The sequence below is a fragment of the Sturnira hondurensis genome, unplaced genomic scaffold (assembly GCF_014824575.4).
Source record: "Sturnira hondurensis isolate 20B ecotype Veracruz unplaced genomic scaffold, ASM1482457v3 Scaffold0018525, whole genome shotgun sequence".
NCBI lineage: Eukaryota > Metazoa > Chordata > Mammalia > Chiroptera > Phyllostomidae > Sturnira > Sturnira hondurensis.
In genome coordinates this window covers 6503359-6522489 of record NW_028091156.1, presented here as the reverse complement: position 1 = coordinate 6522489, position 19131 = coordinate 6503359, and the positions used below count along the sequence as shown (strand labels likewise).

The 19131-nt window shown below is 42.8% G+C and overlaps 1 protein-coding gene across 2 annotated transcripts in view; it reads left to right on the top strand.

Annotated features, from left to right (window-relative positions):
* Positions 1-19131, top strand: part of LYPLAL1 (lysophospholipase like 1) — a 48244-nt gene that overhangs the window by 4894 nt on the left and 24219 nt on the right. The window contains exons 3-5 of one of the 2 annotated variants that reach the window (XM_037069450.1): positions 9028-9197; positions 13694-13809; positions 14691-15036. In XM_037069450.1, coding sequence (XP_036925345.1) covers positions 9028-9197; positions 13694-13809; positions 14691-14930 — 526 coding nt within the window. In that variant the 3' untranslated portion in view covers positions 14931-15036. Of the gene's footprint in view, positions 1-9027; positions 9198-13693; positions 13810-14690; positions 15037-19131 lie in introns of those variants that run through there. The other variant, XM_037069451.1, reaches the window with a different exon arrangement.

Sequence of the window (19131 nt, the reverse complement as noted above, 5' to 3'; positions counted from 1 at the left end):
GAAACATCAATGTATGGTTGCTTCTTATGCATCCCCTGCTGGGAACTGGCCCCTGCTAGGAACTGGCCTGCAACCCAGGCATGTGCCCTGACTGGGAATCGAACCGCCATTGTCTGGTTTGCAGGCCCGCGCTCAATCCACTGAGCTAAACCAGCCAGGGCGCACTACTAAGATTTTACTTACCTCAGTCGATAGACTTGAAAGAGGGAGAACAATAAAATGATACTTTTATTGTAAGATTGAAGATTAAATAACGTTATTACTTTAATTCTAGAGGAGTGGAGTAGTTTGATAGTAGGTTTGAATGTAGGTTGAGAGAGCCAAACCAGTGGGTTGCATTTGTGCTGGAAGGTGCCTGTGTTTGAAAGTGGCGGGAGAGCTTGTTCTTTGCTGTGGATTTTGGGGCAGTGAAGTCGGGAAGGAGAAAGTGGGGAGGGAAGGACATGCCCACTTCAGCTTGAATGCAGATGTGACTGTAGGAGGACCCTGACTGGGAGGGCATTGGAGACAGGACTCTGGGAATCCGTCTTTTTGAGCTGGTGAGTTTCATGTCATCGCCAAAGCGAAAGGAACTCCAGTCCAGTGCATGTCGAATTGGAGGCCAGGGATACTTAGGAGCACTCAGAATCCTCCGTGCACACTAAGTACAATATTATTTGAGGGTGCTGTTGTGACTTAGTAAAATAAATCATTGAAATGTTTCACTGCACTAACACTGATTACTAATATTTCATAGTAACTCTTTGATATTTTACGTTTTCCTAGTCAATGGCTTTTTGGACAGATCATCAAATATTTTAGACCTTGCTAACCCATGAAGTGTAATATGAGCTACCTAAGCAAATTTAAATGTTCTTGACACCACAATTAAAAAAAGAAAAAGAAACAGGTGAAATTAACTTGAATAATATGTTTTATTTAACCCATTAAATCCAAAATACTATCACTTCAACATGTAATCAATATAAACTTATTAAAGTGCTATTTTACGTTGTTTATTCCAGATCTTTGAAATCTGATGTGTATTTTACATGTATGGCACATGAAAATTTGAATGCTAATTAATTAAAAGTTTAGTTCTTCAGTTGCACTGGCTATATTTTTTCTCTCTAGCTGTATGTGGCTAGAGCCAGCATAGTTTTAAGCCTGAAAGAGGATTTCCCATGATAGTGTGTTGGGAGCCCCTGTGGTAGATCATATCATTCTTACTTAAATTTCTCATGAGAAACAGTTTCTGAACATGTAAGATTTTTTAAAAGTAAAATGATTTAAATCATTCACTCTCAAGCAGTGATGATGGTCCTCGGAGAACACATGGCCACATTGGGAGACATTTTTTATTGTCACAACTGAGAGGAAGGGCGGCACAAAAGGCTACAGGCATCCGATGGGCAGAGGCCAAGGACGCCACTCAACATCCCCCACTTTGCGGGACGGGCCTCCGCAAACAACTGTGCAGCCTCAGTCTCAGGGTGCCTAGCTGGAGAAACCCTGCTTTAAATTACACCTTTATCCCACACATGCGATTAGTGTCTTGTTTCTCCTTCAGGAAAAAAAAAATGTTGTAGTGTGGTCAGCTGTTTACATTTTTGAAAAACAAATACCTGAGGTGATTAAGGTATGAAAGGCATTATTGTCTTTGAATCAATACAAAAAGAAGTCAGACTGCACCCAAGAACGGGTCTTTATGTACTGGGCTTCCTTTATTTTTAGACTTAATTACTCTAGGTCAGAAACGTTAAAAGCAAAATTCCACTTCCCTTCAAAAGCCTTTCTAGTCTCAAATTCACTCTTGTGAGCATGGAGTTGTAAAGTTTTGCTTTCCTGTTTTCACCGGTTCTGAGATTCCTAAAATGAAGACATAAAGACCTCACAATTCAGTATAATTTGTAATTTCCTATTCTGGAATTCAAGAGCTTTTCAAAAATATTCAGAAAGAGTGTATATGTGCTTTTTACTATAAATAGGGTCTACACTGTCTAATGTTACATTTCAGGCCTCTATCCCTGATCAGGCCCCGTCAACTAAAACAGCAAAATAAAACATGTAATTAAGGATAATAATGCCAGTTAGTTTGCTACTAACATACATATTAAGTAAGTTTGTAAAATATGCTTTCAAATAGAAACCCCAGCACCCTGCACTGACCTAGCGAAATTATTTCACGTGAAATGTTCGGCAGCTTGTCCACGCCGGGGCTCTGCTGTGTTTCACAGCCCCTCTCCCTATTGGAAGCCAACTGTCATTGGTCACAGACTGCCATTGGCTGCAGAACTTCCCACCGAGGATTTCCTAAATATTGGAGGGATTTTATGAACGGTATAATGAGCAAGACTGGTTTAATATTTTATCATTAGAAAATGTGCTTCAACATTACTAGGAAGTTATTTCTCTTTTGTTTTACAAGAAGGGCAGACATTGCCAAGCTTGGATTTCAGATGTCGGAGACTCGCAGAGTAATTAGAAACTTCACAGAGTATGTAACTGATAATTATGAGATCCAAAATATTTTCATTTTTAAATACAAACCACATCTCTGTTGACTGAAGATTGTGGGTCTTAGTTCATCTTGCATCTCTCCATTGTCAGAGGAGACAGACACTCTGTCCCCTTTCAGTCTTTCGATGCTGCTGCCACCGATGTGTTGTGGCTGGACGTGGTCTCTCTTTGTGACCACACCAAGTGCATTTTGGGGCACGGAATTCTGTCACTGTCAGTAGTTGAAGGCAGTTATGCTATTGCTCAAATTTCATATTTGCATAGTCATTCTTTTTATAAGTTGTTCTGTTAGGTCTTAACGAATGAGTATTGAAATCTCCAACTGTGGTTGTAGGTTCCTCTGTTTCCTCCCTCATTCCTGTCAGTCTTCTCTGCCTGTGTTTTTAAGACATCACAAGGTGTGTGCCTGTGTGGGATCATTGGTCTTCCTTGTTAATGGCTGCTGACATCTCGTGGGACGGTCGTCTTATCTGTAGTGGTCGTACCGGACATGTACTTTGTTTGGTAACAAGACTGTGCACGGCTGCTTTCCTATGTCCCTCTTTACATAGCATCTCTTCTCATCCTTTGCCTTCTTTGATGAACACTACTTAGTATGTATTTTTCCACCTTTTTACTTTTAGCCTATTTATATCATATTCAAAATGGGATTCTTAAAGACAACACATATTTGGGCTTTTTTTCCCTTTAACCAGTCTAAACAGTCCCTTTCTTTTAAGTGATTTGTTTAGAACATTTGCATTTAATGTAACTTGATATGTTTGAATTTGTCTACTACTTTTTATTTCTCTTTTCTCATTCCATTTTTTGGGGGGATTATTTGAATTTTTTAATACTCCATTTTTTATTTAGTATTTTATTCCTTATTGCTTTAGGGATTATAAGATATATATATGTTGTATATATACATCATATATATTATATACATGTCTTATATATATCATATATATATCTCTCTCTCAAACTTTTACCTAGTTTCTTTGTTAGTTTTTTTTTTAAATTTTTTAAAAGATTTTATTCATTTATCTTAGAGGGAAAGGTAAGGGGAGAGAGAGAGAGAAATATCAATGTATGGTTGCCTCCCATGCGTTCCCTGCTGGGAACCGGGAAGGGGCCTGCAACCCAGGCATGTGCCCTGACTGGGAATAGAACCGCGATCGTGTGGTTCGCAGGCCTGCGCTCAATCCACTGAGCTACACCAGCCAGGGCTCTTTGTTAGTTTTTTACCACTTCACACAAAATATAGAAACCTTATAGCAATACAGGATTCTTCGTCCTCCCTTTTTTATGTTAAACTTGTCCTATACATTTTATCTGCAAACATTAAAAATGCAAACAAGGTTACGATTTTTGCTTTCAAGTCATACCCATTTGAAAGAACGTAAGAGGAGAACACTGGTCTATTACACTCACTCAGTTGTGGTCTATTACAGGGTATCAGTAAGTTTTGATTAGATTGTAAATTGCTCTTTTGGCTATAAGGTATTCCTTTACCTCAACCTTATTTAATAGATATTTTTAATCAGCTCAGTTGGGGGCATAATAAGCAAAAGTCAGCAATTAGCTTGCTGTGTTGATTTAAATGGAAAATATTGCTTCATTTTTTTCTTTATGTTAATTTGGACTCTAGCTGACGTGCTCAGTAAATGGTTTTATTTCTATGACATACTTTAATTGTGTTTGTAATTAGAAGTTTTCTTGGTTTGGGTTTACTATTAGAATTTCCATTTTAAAAATAATAACAAGCCATTAATAATTTATATGATGGTATATAGTTTCTCTTGGTGTTTTGAAAAATTCTAAAGGTAATTAAGATTTGCATAGTGCCTCTACTTTTTTATTCACTATTTTTTCACATGAAGTCTGTGTTTATATTTTTCATTAAATCCCCCCCAAATTAGACACTTTGATTTAGGTGTAGCAAACAGTGAATTCATATTGAGTCTGTCATGCACGGTTTCCCTCGGAAGCACAATACGAGGGACCCATTTCCCCACACCAGCAGATCTGCAGTACAAGTACACTTGACTGCTGAGAACAGCTATCTTGTAGAAGTAGTCCTACTCATTTGGTAAGCATTTTAAGTGCATATTAAATACCTATTAATATGTAAAAACTTGTTTTCTTAGGAATGTTCTTTTTTGAAAAAGCAACAAAAGAGAAATTTGACCTTTTCCTAGAAATCACAATGTGGAGTTTAGAAGAATTAAAGCCTAAATAAAACAATTGTAGATATTCTCATTTCAGGCTGACACACATCACCCAGGTGACACATGGGGACCGGCCAGTCCTTGGGCAAGCACTTGTTTCTGGCCCTGGGGGTGTCCCTGTAGGAAGGAAGTCTGTGCTCTCACAGAAATGGGAAGAAAGCAATTCAGTGTGTTAACTTGAACTAGTGACAGACTGTGTCCAGTTCAGTAGGATAATGGGGTAGGGAGACTGTGCATCACAAGGTGAGAGGGAGGGAGGGAGGGAGGCTTGAAGTCGTAGCAGCAAGGAAAGGTCCCCTGGAGAAGTGACACTTGAGCTGAGACAGTGTGATCCTGGGAGCTGTCTGTGCAGGAATGTGGCTTGGGGGCTGGGGGGTGTCAGGTGCAGAAGGAAAGCAGGAGGGGGTGGGAGTCCTGAGCAAGCACTACCAAACGAAGTCAAAGGGGAAGACAGCAGATGACATCATCTTAAAGGTTCTGCAAGACCTTCGATTTTATGACTCTCAGGGAACACAGATCAGAACAGAACTTGGTATCAGGCCGAATGTCAACTCTTTTTAATCTTGGGCATTTCATTTCAGTTTAAGACTTCACCACCAGCGTGCAGTAGTTTGATTGATTGATTGATTTAGGAGCCACACAGATGTTCTTTGCCTAACATATTTATTTATCGTGGTCATGTCTGAGTTCTTTTATACCAGCTAATAAAGTGATTTATTTGAGAAAGAAGGTAAATGAGTATAACATATGCCCCAGTTTGTTAGCTGTTAGCTTTTAAAAGCTATCTTACTTTTACACTGTATTTAAAGGTTAGTCTAACATCTTAAGAGATTATATTTTCAGAACAGAAAAGTTCTAAATTATTCCTTGTGTCATTAAATTTTCCCAATTGCCTTTTCAGAACAGAATTTTAATTTTCTTAGATATTAGAACAGAAAGTAACTGTGTTAGGAAAGCTGACACCAGGATTACACTCAGTGGAGCATCTATCTCTAAGTGAATAAGGTACTGTCAGGATGGAAAGGAAAATGAATGTCATTTTTCTCAATTAATGGCTGAGTTCCCAGAATGATTCATATCTTAGCCTATGATATCATCCTTATTTAAGTGCTTAGACAGACAAATAAACACTTAGAGAAAGAATAAAATGATGGGAAGGAGAAATAATTCAGGAGAGTAACTGTCGAATTCAGCTTTAAAGTGAGTGGTATATTCAGTTCTCATTCAGAAGATCAGTGTGGTTTTGTGACAAATGGAACACAGTTTGGAATTTCATTTTGTCTGACGGGTCATTAATACTAGGCGGAAAGTACCTGCTGTCTTATTCCGAGTACTTGAAGAAAGTTGGTCCTGAGAAAGGGATTCTGGGATGTAGGAGGCTTGAAATGCTGTCTTCTCTCTCCTTCTGATCCAGTTTATTTACCTCTGAGTGAAGCAGCTTTTAAGGTCAGAGGCCTGCAGGAATGAGAGCATTTAGGCCCCTGGAGTCCCAGGAAAGAGCTGGCACAGGGCTTCATCTTCGAGGCCCATGAGAGCGGTGCAGGAGAAGCCTTCGGTGGGGATCGCAAGGCAGTGGGCACCTGTGGAGGGTTGTCTGCACGTCTGCCCCTCCAAGCTGTGTCGTCCGGCATCAATTCCCAGACAAAGCTGCATGCTAGTTCAAACCCCACAGGGACTTCTAAGGACAATTATTTGGAATTATTTAAAAATCTACCAAATATTTGATGATTTCTTAGATAAGAAAAGAATAATGGATTCCTGAGAATAGGCAGGACAAAACCAAGGAAGAGCCTGGTGGAGGCAACAGTAGGGAGAGGGGATCTCCATGACTCAACCATCAGTGCGACCTCACACAGTGTAGGTAGGTAGATCAGTAGAACAACGAAGATAACGCCTTCTCATGTTTTTCACCTGAATCCCAAAGCACAAATGATTCGAATACTATTTCTCCCAAGATTAACACAGAACTAGCACCCTTCCAGATGCATCGGAGAGAAGTCCATTCATCACACATACAATGGGGACCCGCAGAAACCCAGAATTATCTTCTGGAGGGCGGGCCCCTTGCAGTACGGGCTTCCCCTGCTAAGTGAGTGTTCTAGGAACCCGTCTCATCAGTGCACCAGCTGGCGTTGTTGTGAGAGCCTGTGTTCGCCTTCAGTGAATTGTTTTTGAAGCCTCTTTCAGAGCATTGGCCCATTTCGTGGTGAGCGATTTACCAGTGAACCTGCCCATCCCACGCTGAGTGCTCAGCAGTGGTTGGTGGCAGTGCTCTGGGCAAAAGAACAGTCCTGCCCTTTTCTTGTTGAAAGGCTCATTTTTACAGTCTTGATGGAAGGCACAGTAAAACATCTTTTAAGATAAAAATTATACCTTTCAACCCAGCAGTCCTGTTTTTGGACTCTAAAAGCACGTACAAATGTGTAGAATGCAGCAATCCCAGTGGCTGAAACCTGAGGACCAAGCCCGTGCCCATTAGTAAGGGAACTGCTTTCTAAACCTGGGCCATCTTTGTCATAAGGAGTCACATGGCCATTCAAAGGATCAGCTGGAACTGCGTCAGAGGCAGGGGTTTCCAGGAGGGAAGGGTGTCGGGGAAGGATTTCCAGGAGGGATCATTAAAAGAGAAAGGGTGCGTAAGAAAAGCATATAGGCTGTTGTAACTTTTGAAAAGCAGTAGTGCTCCAAAAAAATGTCCCGTAAAGATGCATGTTCTAATGTACATACAGAAACATTCAAGGGCATATTTTAGATCATAAAAATGGTTTCAGTAGTGTGAAGAGTAATGTGGGGGGGTGAGAGTGGAGAGGAGGAATGGTGCAAAAATAAAATTTATGAGAAAATATCAAAACAACACACACACACACAAATCTGTATCTAAATAAACTAGGAGAAATGTTAGGTTTTTATGTACTGCCCTATAGGGATATTTGAAGTAACACATTCAAATTTTAGAAAGCCTGTTGCAAAGCAATGTTTATAACATGTTTCTATTTTAGTAAATAAACAAAAGATCCTATGTGGATGAGTTCTTGTTTCCAGATTTCCTCCATTTTGCCTGAGAAACTTTCCAAATGTCTTCCTCTTGATTTCCTGGCCGCTCCACTGGATGCAGAATGACCGTGGTGGAGCTCTCCCACTCGCTTCCGTCCCAGCCCTGGGTCCTGAGCTTCCCGAGGGCAGGTCTGCACAGGCTGGGGGCCCTTTCGGTGGGTGGGTAAGAGAGGGAGAACGGGACATTTCCAGCTCCTTGGGTCTGCTGAGGTTCCCCTGGATTTTTCACTGGCAGGTCTCAAGTGGAGTCTTCTGGCCCTCCAGTGACTTCGGAGGGTGACAGTGGACAGCTCCAAAGTGGGGTCAAGTAGTGGCGGAAGGAGGAACTCTGCCTCTGTGGTCATCAGAGGTTTGCATCCCTTTCAGATCACGTTGGGTGCCTTTGGCACTCGAAGGGAGCATTCCAGAGTGCGAGTGTACAGTGAGTGGGGTAAGATCCACTACCAGCTTAGCCACCCCACCTCCACGTAAAGTAAAGGATCTTGTAAGATTAACCTTGTCCAACTAGACGCCCGATTCAAGCATCTGATCACATGAAATATACGTCCAACAAGCACCCAACTTAAGGCCCACATGACGCGAGCAGTACAGGGTATCCATGTGCCGAGTGTGTCCAGGGTCGTGTGTGTCCTATTAGATTTTCTCATTCCCAGGTTCCTGAGTAGGTCCAAAATAGTTCCAACTCAATTTAAAAAACAAAAAACTGAGTCAGTCCCATTCTATGGAGGATTTGTGTGAATGCCCTCAAATTATTAGCTCGCCTTTCATACCTGAGTCCTACAAATTAACTGACTCTTAAAAGCATGTTGGTGAACTGTCTTTCCACTCTCGAGGTACTGAATTTCTTGCATGGACAAACATTCAGTTAGCTGTGAATATTAAAATAATTGGTTCTTACATTAAAGGAAAAAAGAATGAAATCAAAGAAATTTTTAGAAAATATTAGACATGTTTCATTTTTTAAGAATTGAGCAGAAAAAATATATACACACAAACTGTATTATATATATATAACTCTAATTTTTGTGAGGATTTTCTGGAGAACTTATGGATTTTAGGAGATAGAGAGAGTGAAGATGTACTGGAATTAGTAAATGTTGACACACAGGTGCGTCAACACCGTGTGTGGGGGGATGCTTTTAATACGGGATGTTTAATTCACAGAACTCGGAGAAATTGGAATTGTATATTCGGAACACTAACGTTTTAGAGACAAAACATCTACTTTAATATTACTCTCCTTTTCTTTCTTTTCTTTAACTAGGCCCTATACCCCTATGAAAGGAGGAATCTCCAACGTGTGGTTTGATAGGTTCAAAATATCCATCGACTGCCCCGAACACCTGGAGTCCATCGATGCGATGTGTCAGGTGCTCACGGATTTGATCGATGACGAAGTGACAAGTGGCGTCAAGAAGGACAGGATATTAGTAGGTAAGACCTTCGAATGTTGTCATTTAAACTTTCTCCACCTTTGTTTAATTCTGCGTGTTGAACTGTATGTACTTGGAACGTTATTGAGAAGCACTTGTGTGTCCTTTGACTTGCTCATAGTTCCAAATAAACTTTACATACTAAGGGTTTCAAAGATATTAGAATCATAAACAATAGCTCATGATATTTTACTTCACTTTCATGTTAATGATAACAATTTGAGAACCCAATGTTTCATTTCCAAGTATGAGATTATTCATTTCAACTTTTAAAACAATTTATTTTAATTAGCCTAAGTTTTAGAAATATGTTTAAACTGCTATGGCCATGATGAAGATAAAGTACACCGTCAAAATATAATGTTGACTTTATGAACAGTAAACTTTTCAGAGTTCATTATCACAGGAATAGTATATTCATAAACTTTTGTTCAGTGACTTAGCGATCGTTGTTTCCAAGGGGCTATAATGTGCCCTTACATAAGCTTTTTCTCCTACTCAATACCCTTTTTTCTGTAGTCATCAAACACAAACTAGAACCTATTTCTTTAGAGAGATTCTAGTACCGAAATGTGCTAGAACGCATACAGAAAGGAGGTTGGATGTTTCAAATGTGTATGGTACAGAACATTTATTTTGGTGAAGGGATTTTATTTCTGAATATAACTAATGTATAATGAGCTGTATTAATAATGGAATTATGAGCAAATATGGAATCCCCCTCCATGAAGAATATCAGACACAGAGGTGTATGTATTTACTTTTGTGTGTCTACACCCGACGTGACTCTGCAGAGGGTGATGCTACAGAGAGAAGCACAGGCAGTAAAACGGTGACTGGGAAGCACTTTCTCGATGTTGGCAACGTGGTTATAAATGAAACCTGGTTCAAGGCCCGTGTTCTGAGATACAATTAACGTCACAGTATCCCGTCTTGTTCTGGTTTGAGTAACATGGCGAGAGTGTCCAGCGTGCAGAATGCGGGCAGTTTCTTAGCGCAGCCCGCCTGTCAGTGTCTGGGTAATGTGAACAGTCAGCGTAGAAAAGGTACATGCCATTTTTCTCGTGTGTGCTGCTGTGCTTGGAAAGTGTATGTGGTAGTAACACTCCTAAAATAGTTGACATTTACATTGCATTTGACAGGTTTTAAATTGCCATTAAATATCACGTTTCATATATAGATAGTATTTACATTATTCAGGTTATTTTCATGCATAATCTCTCTCAATCCTTGTAATGGATAAAATGGGAATTTATTCTCATTTCAGGTGTGATGAAACTAAAAATCAAAGAGATTGCTGGCTAATAGAACTGGAATTCTGTAAAGTAGAATTGGGACTGGAACCCAGACCCATTGCCTCAGTCACGAACTTTGTACAGAATGAGGTTCCCTTTCCTGCCACTAGGTGGTGATAATCTGTTGTTGAGACAATCCATCCAATTTAGGTCTGGCTTGGATCTGGCATGTATGGAACCTGACAAATAATATGACCAGATTGTAAGAGTCTTGCTCATACAACCAGAATTTGGAAGCTGTGAGAAGCGAGTGCTTCTGGAATTATACCTGAGTAATTTCCATGGATGCTCTAAACACCCACCCATCATGAAGAAAGTGGTTAAGGAAATTATGGTCTGTTAATAGGAATGAATGTAATGTAACCATTAAATACTGTATATACTCCACACATAGAAGGCATTTAGTTAGTGTCTGTTTAATGAATACAATTATAATTATTGAGTTTTGTGATCTTTTGAAAGCCTTTCAAATCAGTATTACACAAAAAAGTAATGTTTAAAAATGTCCAAGTTATGTATAAGTAGTGAGATTTTACATGACTCATTTTATTTATTTCTGTTTGTGTGATGGACACTCTTTACATGGTAAAGATACCACTCTTTATATATCAACCTTTTTCAAAAACTAAAATAAAAGGAAAGATGGAATTACCAAGAGGAAGCCAACCACCAGAATTTCCTGGGTCCCTTCTCCTGATCTTGTACCAAGTTCTGCAGTTCTTTCTGGAGCTAAAACTTAAAAGTGATGGTATTCTCCATTCTTTTAATTTATACATGCATTAATGGAACAGCTTGTGTCCCTTCAATAATTACCAGAATGTAAAGCCATGGGGTTTCTCTTCCAACAGCCCTGCATAGGTGATAAATGTTTAGCTTATCCTATCCATTTCATTTGAGAGAAGATATACATAAATATACATTCCCAAATCTTTTGAGACTTTATCACAGTTCAGTCTGAAGGATGATTATATAAATTAAATGGAAGGATTATCGACATTTGGAGGGAGGGCAGATTTCATTCCATTTTAAAAATCCTATTCAACTGAGAGTAAACCTGAATTACAAGTATTTTTCCTCTAGATTTTGCTTCAGATAGATTAACTTATTTTTCCCCACTATAGTTTTTTATATATTGTTTCTATTTTATTTTATTTAAGGAGTTCATAAAATCTGGGTTTATTATTTTTTAACATGTTTTATTCAGCTCGTTAATCTTAAATGTATGTTGAAATGTTAACGCTTGACATTTTAATACCTTGCCAGCAACTATAAATATACATTATAACCATTACCTACAATGAGTTTACTATTTGGTGTTTACTTATTGAACTGTATATTTTATATTGCATTTTAAACATGTAGATGGAAATTGAATTCAAATAACTAGTCCTTTGTGTTAAATTTTTCTATTGGGGAAAAAAATACACAAAGTCCCTTTTCATAGTAGTGTCCTAGACTACAGGCGATTGCACTGTCAACGATCGCTGGTGACAAGTGGCAGATTACCTCCTGAGAGCCCGAGTGCATAAGGGACTCACACTGAATTTGTAAGCAGTGAGATTTCAGTGGGTGTGTTTTTCTTCCTTGTAAATTAGGAGAATTGAACATGGGGTTGAATGCCTGCAGAATGCTTCCATGTTCGTCCACAGTGATATTGCCTGTGTGGGACAGGGTTTTCCTCGCTTGTTGTTCTTGTCAGGCTGATGGTGTAAATGGGTCTCCCTGCAAAAATATCCTTATGGAACTGAGGTTGTCATTTGTTCACTTATTCACTCAGTACTTACTAAGTGCCTACTATGTGCCAGGCACTGTTCTAGGCAAAAGTGTCCTGCTCACATGAACCCAATAGTCTGGTGAACGGTGTCTTTATGTCTTGGACTTTTATAAAAGAGTCAACAGATTGGAGGAGATGAAGGAAGTAGAAGTAAGCATTTTTTAAGATCGATTCTGTAAACTTAAAGGAAGGCTAAAAGTCTATTCTGAAAGATGTGGAGTCTTATTCCCAAACTAAAAGGAGACTTCTGTATTAGTAATAACTGAAAAATTTGAAGTCCTTGCTGTTTTAACGTTTACAAGTGATTATTAAGCATTAAAGAATAGGTTTTAAAACTTGATGTAAACCCTGGAAATCTTGTTCAGCCATCCAGTTTTACTGAAAATGAAATAATCTCTCCAGTAAGCTCTTCATATTCTAGTGGAGCATGCCAAAGACTTACTAAGGCAGATTCATGGATAATGATGCCCGTGGCTTTTAACTTTCCTGGGAGTCTGATGCACACACGCAAAGCTCGTGTACAACTGTAAGATATTTGTGCTCCCCACTCCCCCGCCAAGCTTGTCCGTGAACCCCTCATTAGCTGTACCTGCATCTGGGAGTCTTTGGGGTTATTCTGCTGCTGGCTTTCAAGTCGTCTTCATCCCTGGGAGCCACTGCTGCTGGTGAGACCCTATTATTCCCTTCTGATGTGCTGAAAACCACAGATGTAGTATTCACCCTACACTGTAATTATTCATATAATATGCCCTTTTTAAAAATCTAAACTTCCCAAGGCTGGTGATCTTTACTCATACATTTGTATCTTGGCTCCAAAATAATATGACCAGCTTGCCCTAGATAAAGTAACTATATTTTAACAAATATCAGAAGATGGTAGAGAGTACATTCAACTCTGTTGCAAGCAATCTGGGTTTCCAAAGCCCTAGCTTTACAGCTGAAATTAGGGCTGCAGTCTTAAGTAGGTCATCTAATCCCCTGAGGCTTACGTTCCCTTCACCCATAAAGGAGTTTGTACTAAATTCCGATTTATGGTCTCTAAGGGCTCGGCTTAACGTTATTAATTCTAGTTGCAGCGTGAGAACTCATAAGTATAAACAATGTACGTGAACATTAGAAATTTCAAAACACATACTACGACTTTAGTCGTCAGTTCTTTCCCTGGGTGAATGTGATTGGTTACTTTGTTCAGTTCTAGCTCCTTTCATCACAAATCTCTACCGGTGATGATGTAGTGGGGCGGCGTTATTTACAGCTGGGTTTTCCTGTGGGCTCTAAAGCAGACGAAACTAGCACTAGCTCGCTTTAAAGGTCTTCATGTATTTAAAAAAGAAATTTATGGAGGACTGGCATAGATATAACTTGCTCTGAATTACCGCGGTGTGTATTCATTCTGCTGCTCCTGAGTGTGCATTTCGCTCCCTTTAGGAGGGTTCTCTATGGGAGGGTGCATGGCGATGCACCTGGCCTTCAGAAAGCACCAAGATGTGGCGGGAGTCTTCGCGCTTTCCAGCTTTCTGAATAAAGCCTCTGCTGTTTACCAGGTAAGCTGGAGCTTTTTAAAAAAGAACAACAAGCCCTGACTGGTGTAGCTCAGTGGATTGAGCCAGCGAACCAAACAACCGAGGTTCGATTCCCAGTCAGGGCACATGCCTGGGTTGCAGGCCAGTTCCCAGCAGGGGACGCATGACAGGCAACCATGCACTGATGTTTCTCTCCCTCTCTCCTTCCCTTCCCCTCTAAAGATAAATAAATTTTAAAAAGACAACAACCCCCCCCCCCCAAAATACACATTTGAAACTAAAACAAAACTAATAAGTAGTAACCATTCACGGCCAAACTACTCATGCTTTACCCCAGCTTGTCCTTAATATCCAGGGAATGCCCTGTGCGAAGACAGTGTTACGCAGGGTGTTGAAGGGAAAGGATTAAAACAAGTGTGAGGTGTGTGTATGCCCTTTATATGCATCCAGCCTGTACACGATCATGGCTGAGCTCGCTCCCGTCATGCGCAGAATCAGAATCATCCACCGCAGCGCCCACGGCTGCTTCACCGCAGAGTTGCCATTGGTCAACGCGACGTGTTACAGAGTTGCGGCTTCCTCACAGACAGTAGAAATAGCAGGCACGGCGAGGAGAACGAGGCCATAATTTTTCGCCGATTGTCCCTGGCTCTGGGTTCCTCCCTCCTTCCACCCTGGGTGAGAGGTGTGTCTCCCCGAGTGACACAGTTTCTTAGGGAAATGCCAGACCCTTTTGGATAGGTCACGCCCAGCGGGCCCGAGTCCCTGCCAGTGGGGGCGCAGCGACCCCGCCCCTTCATTCCCTTTAGATGTGGAGGCAGCGGTAAAATCGGGGTCCTCCCCCCGCCCCGCGGTCACGAAAGCAGTTCCCAAACATCCCACTTGCGTGTCCTCTTCTCCAGGCTCTTCGGACGCGGGAGGGCGAGCTCCCTGAGCTGTTGCAGTGTCACGGGACCGCGGACGAGCTCGTCCTCCCCTCGTGGGGGGCGGAGACGAGCGCCACGTTGCGGGCCCTGGGGGTGCGCGTGGACTACCACAGTTTCCCTGGGCTCTTGCATGAGCTCAGCCCCAGGGAGCTGGAGACACTCCGCTCCTGGGTTCTCGCCAAGCTGCCAGGAGAGCCGGGAAGGGCCCGTGAGTGAAACAGGGGGACGCGTTCCCACACATGGAACGTGTCTGTGAAGAGTGACTTCTACTGCCCATGTGTGATGTGACCAGTGACCATTAAAATATGAAATGTCAACAGTTCACTGACTTGTTATTGTAATTCTTCGCACCGTCAACAGTAGTGGCGTGTTAAGGTAAACATTAATTTAGACAAACATCTCTGTTTTCACGCACATTTTTATAAATATTTGTAGACCCAAGTAATTAGGTGGCTGTACCGTCTGCTCCCTCCAGTGGTTTGAGCTTTCCTCGCACATCTGATGGGCGCACTGTGTCGCAGTGTGCGGGCCCCTCTGTCTGGGTGCAGCTCTTGGCCTCTGTGCCTGGAGCTTGGAACTCCTTGGCCTCTCGGGGCTCCTGGTGGCTCTGTCTCCTCCAGGGCTCCACGTGGGGCCCCTCCCTGCGCCGCCCAGATGTGCCTCACAGAGCCCGCTGGGCCTTCACGGAGCTCTCCTCACCTGTTTCTCCTTCGTAAGGGGTCACTGTCCCCTGCCACCAAATCTGACAACGGAAGACACAGGCATGCTCCAGCTTGTTCGCTGTTTCAGGTCCAAGGACAAATCTGACCCCTGTCACTCCATCTTGGTCCTATCCCAAACCATTTTTTTGTTCCTCTTTCATTTAAAATCACAAACTTTACATTTAGAGAAGGAGGGACACAGAGAGAGAGGGACAGAGACGGGGGAGAAAAAGGGAAACTGAGATTTGAACTAATAAAAATCAGTCTGTGCCGTGTTTTGACGGTCTTAAGCTGTTAATGCCCTTCGAACTTTTTGACATTTTAAATGCACAGGATGGAGTATACATGGTCACTCGTCTGTAAAGCCCTATGGCCACAGTTTGGCGGACGAGCAGCACACGTACGTGACGTAGACGAAGGTGTCAGGCGCTGAGTGTACACGTTTCAAATACAGTGCAAGGAAAGGAATCCATCTCTTTTTTTATGAATACTTGTCCTGTCACTTGACGATTGAGTATCTTGGATAAATCTCATTCTCTGCCACAGTGTAACCTTGGGTGACGTTCTTGTGTGAGGATTAAGCTAAACAGTGTATGTAAAAGCTTTAACAGAATGGAAAGTTAAACAGATTTAAGGTATTACTAATACAGTTTTGCCAGAGACAGAGGGGTGTGTGCCTGTAATGGTTACAAGTCTTCCTCCACAAGCTAATGTGTGTGTAGGAGATAGAGCTAAATATTTTACACGGTAATACCAACTCCAGTCTGTTCCCCATTGGGCCGGTCGTGTGTTTCTTCTCGGTTACCATGCACCGCCTGGGCCCCCTTGTCACAGGGCAGGACATTTAGGGGAGCCCCTCCCGCGTCTCCTACTCACTCACTCATCTTACGACATCCATTGTCCACACGAGTATGGTCTCTTTAAGTCTGAAAAACCCTTGCTAAGGCCCAGAACACCAGGTTTAAGGTTCTATCCTCCCAGGAAGCCACGCGGCCATTGTCCTCACGTCCTATCCCAAACCATTTTTTTTTTTTTTGCTTTACCCACATAAACATTTCTTTCCTAAAACAAAGGACTTGGAATAGCCTTGGTGCTTTCTTACACAGGAGAGGAGAAACGGCAACAAGAAGAAAGCATGTATCAGTACATTATGTATGTTTATATGTTGGGGAGACTGGAATTTTGCAAGAGAGGAGAGTGGAGACTTTTTTTTTACTTGACAGTGTTTCTGTTTGAATTTTTATAATGACTTTGATTACTTTTGTAATCTTTGAAGGGAAGTAAAACACTTCCTGATAGCACTTTTTCCTCCACTCAGGACTGAGTAAGAAACACCATTATCAGTGGTGAGAAGTTAAATGTATTCTGTACAGTGAATTGAGGATTTCAACTGACGTATAACAGAATGAACGGAGAACAAAATGTGCAGCAGACTAGCAGCTGAGCTGCTGAGAGTTTATGGTGCTTTGGGATGTAAAAGAAAATATCCAGATCGCATTTAGCCAGTGTATATTTAAACAAAAAGTCTTTATCATATAAAAGGGATTTCTTGATCTACGATAAGAGGACAGATTTACCAAAGCCATACAAACATTTCAAGAAAATAGCAAAAGCATGCAAACATTTCCAGAGAATTCAGATATGATACACAGAGACAGCTGCTTCAGCTGTCTTTAACTCTGAGGAACTCTAACATGTGAAGAGAGCTGTGTTTGCAGAGAACTCACGTGCTGTGTGTACAGACTTAGAGGCTCTTCGGAAGGGGCAGGGTAGCCCGGCAGATTCCTGCACTGAGGCTGAGAGGCAGATTCACGCACTGAGGCTGAGAGGCAGATTCCTGCACTGAGGCTGAGAGGCAGATTCCTGCACTGAGGCTGAGGCAGATTCCTGCACTGAGGCTGAGAGGCAGATTCCCGCACTGAGGGTGAGAGGCAGATTCCCGAACTGAGGGTGAGGCAGATTCCTGCACTGAGGCTGAGAGGCAGATTCCCGCACTGAGGCGGAGAGGCAGATTCCCGCACTGAGGCTGAGAGGCAGATTCCCGCACTGAGGCTGAGGCAGATTCCTGCACTAGGGCTGAGAGGCAGACCGCGCCTGTGTCATCTCTGTCCCACTTGCTGAACCCAGCCTTGTAGCTGCAGCCAGCTCAGCCCAGTTTGTCTCATACAGCATGGAATTAAGACGACTGTGAACAGGACTCCAGGGAATAGGACTCCACGCCTGGAAAGACACCCCTGCAGCTCTGACCTCAGCGGTGCCCCCCAGGGTCCTGGTCCCGTCCCCTAAGGATGCACCTCAGGAGGCCAGCGGTCCTCAAGTGTCTGCATTGACCTTCCCACTGGGTCTGAAGCATTAATCCAAGCAGGATGTCTGAGCAGTTACACGGGCTTCACCTTGGTCTGTGAGGACACAGGCTAGCATGACGCATTCTCCACAACAGCCATGGCCTTGAAGTGGACCTGAACGCTTCCAGGGACAGATGGGTATCCCCTATCATGTTGGCTGCAGAGGGGCGCCAATGTCATGCCAACCTTCCTAATCAGGTGATTCTCACTGTAGGAATCCTGGCCCCGAGGCTGTTCATAAGTAAAAAGTTGGTGATCCTCTTCCCAGAAAGCTATGCCAAAGTACCCAGGGTAGCTTCATTTTGGAGGGATCTCCACAGTCATTTGAGAGCTATGTGAGCTCTTTGTGGTCTTCCCAAAACACCTGAAAGTCTCTTAAGGCAGATGAAAGCCTCACGTTTCCCAGGGAGACAAGTGAACACCTACTTGACAATTGTTAGGCTCCTCAAATGGCACCACAGCGGTCAGAGGCACAGGTGACACCGTGCAGTGTGGCCTCCTTGCCAGCCCATGAGCCTTCCAGTTTCCTGGTTCAGTTTCACAGTGGAGTCCAGTCCCTGTGTTCACAGAGGGTGCCCGGGGAGTCAGCCCAGCAGCCTGTGCTGTTCGTCCACACTGCAGGATGAGCAAGTGACCCTTGTGGGAACAGGGAGGGGAGGCTCGGACTTCTGAGTGAGGCTGAGAAGAATGGCAGTCCCCTGACTGGCGGGGCTCAGCCGGGTGGGCATCAGTCATCCTGCAAAGCAAAAGGCCACTGGTGAGATTCAGGGCACGTGCCTGTCCCTGGTCCAGCTGTGTGCAAGAGGCAGCCTGTCGAGCTTTCCGTCCTTCTCTTTCCTCTTCCCCTCTCTTCTCTCTAAAAATAAATAAAATAATTTTTAAAGAGAAACTGTCAATCACACTGTGAGTCCTCCGTGGAGGGATGGCAGGCCCGGCAGGCAGGCGAATGTAGGTGCTCGGGGCAGTTTGGGGAGACCACGGCAGGTGTTCCCCATCTTGAGGAAGGCTCCAGGGGCCGTTTGGAAAGACAATGAGGGGTCTTCAAGGTCGCCCTCTTCCCCGTAGGCTCCCGGAGTCCAGGGGTATTCCCCTCGGCTTCCCTCATTGCTGCTTTTCCTCCCCTTGCAGATGGTCTCTGTCTTCTTCTAGTTCGTGTAACCTCACTGTGTTTCTCGGTGTATTCATCCTCCTTCTGGTACCTTCTCATCCAGCAGGGTGGGGTACAGGGGGGACAAGGGTACTTTTATAAAACAAAATAGCCCCCATTTCAGCCCCTAGGGCCACTGTCCGGGGACATACACTTGTCTCCCTGATTTCCCCTGACAAAGGGGAAGTGAGATGAAAACCGTGGACTCCCCAGGTGACCACACA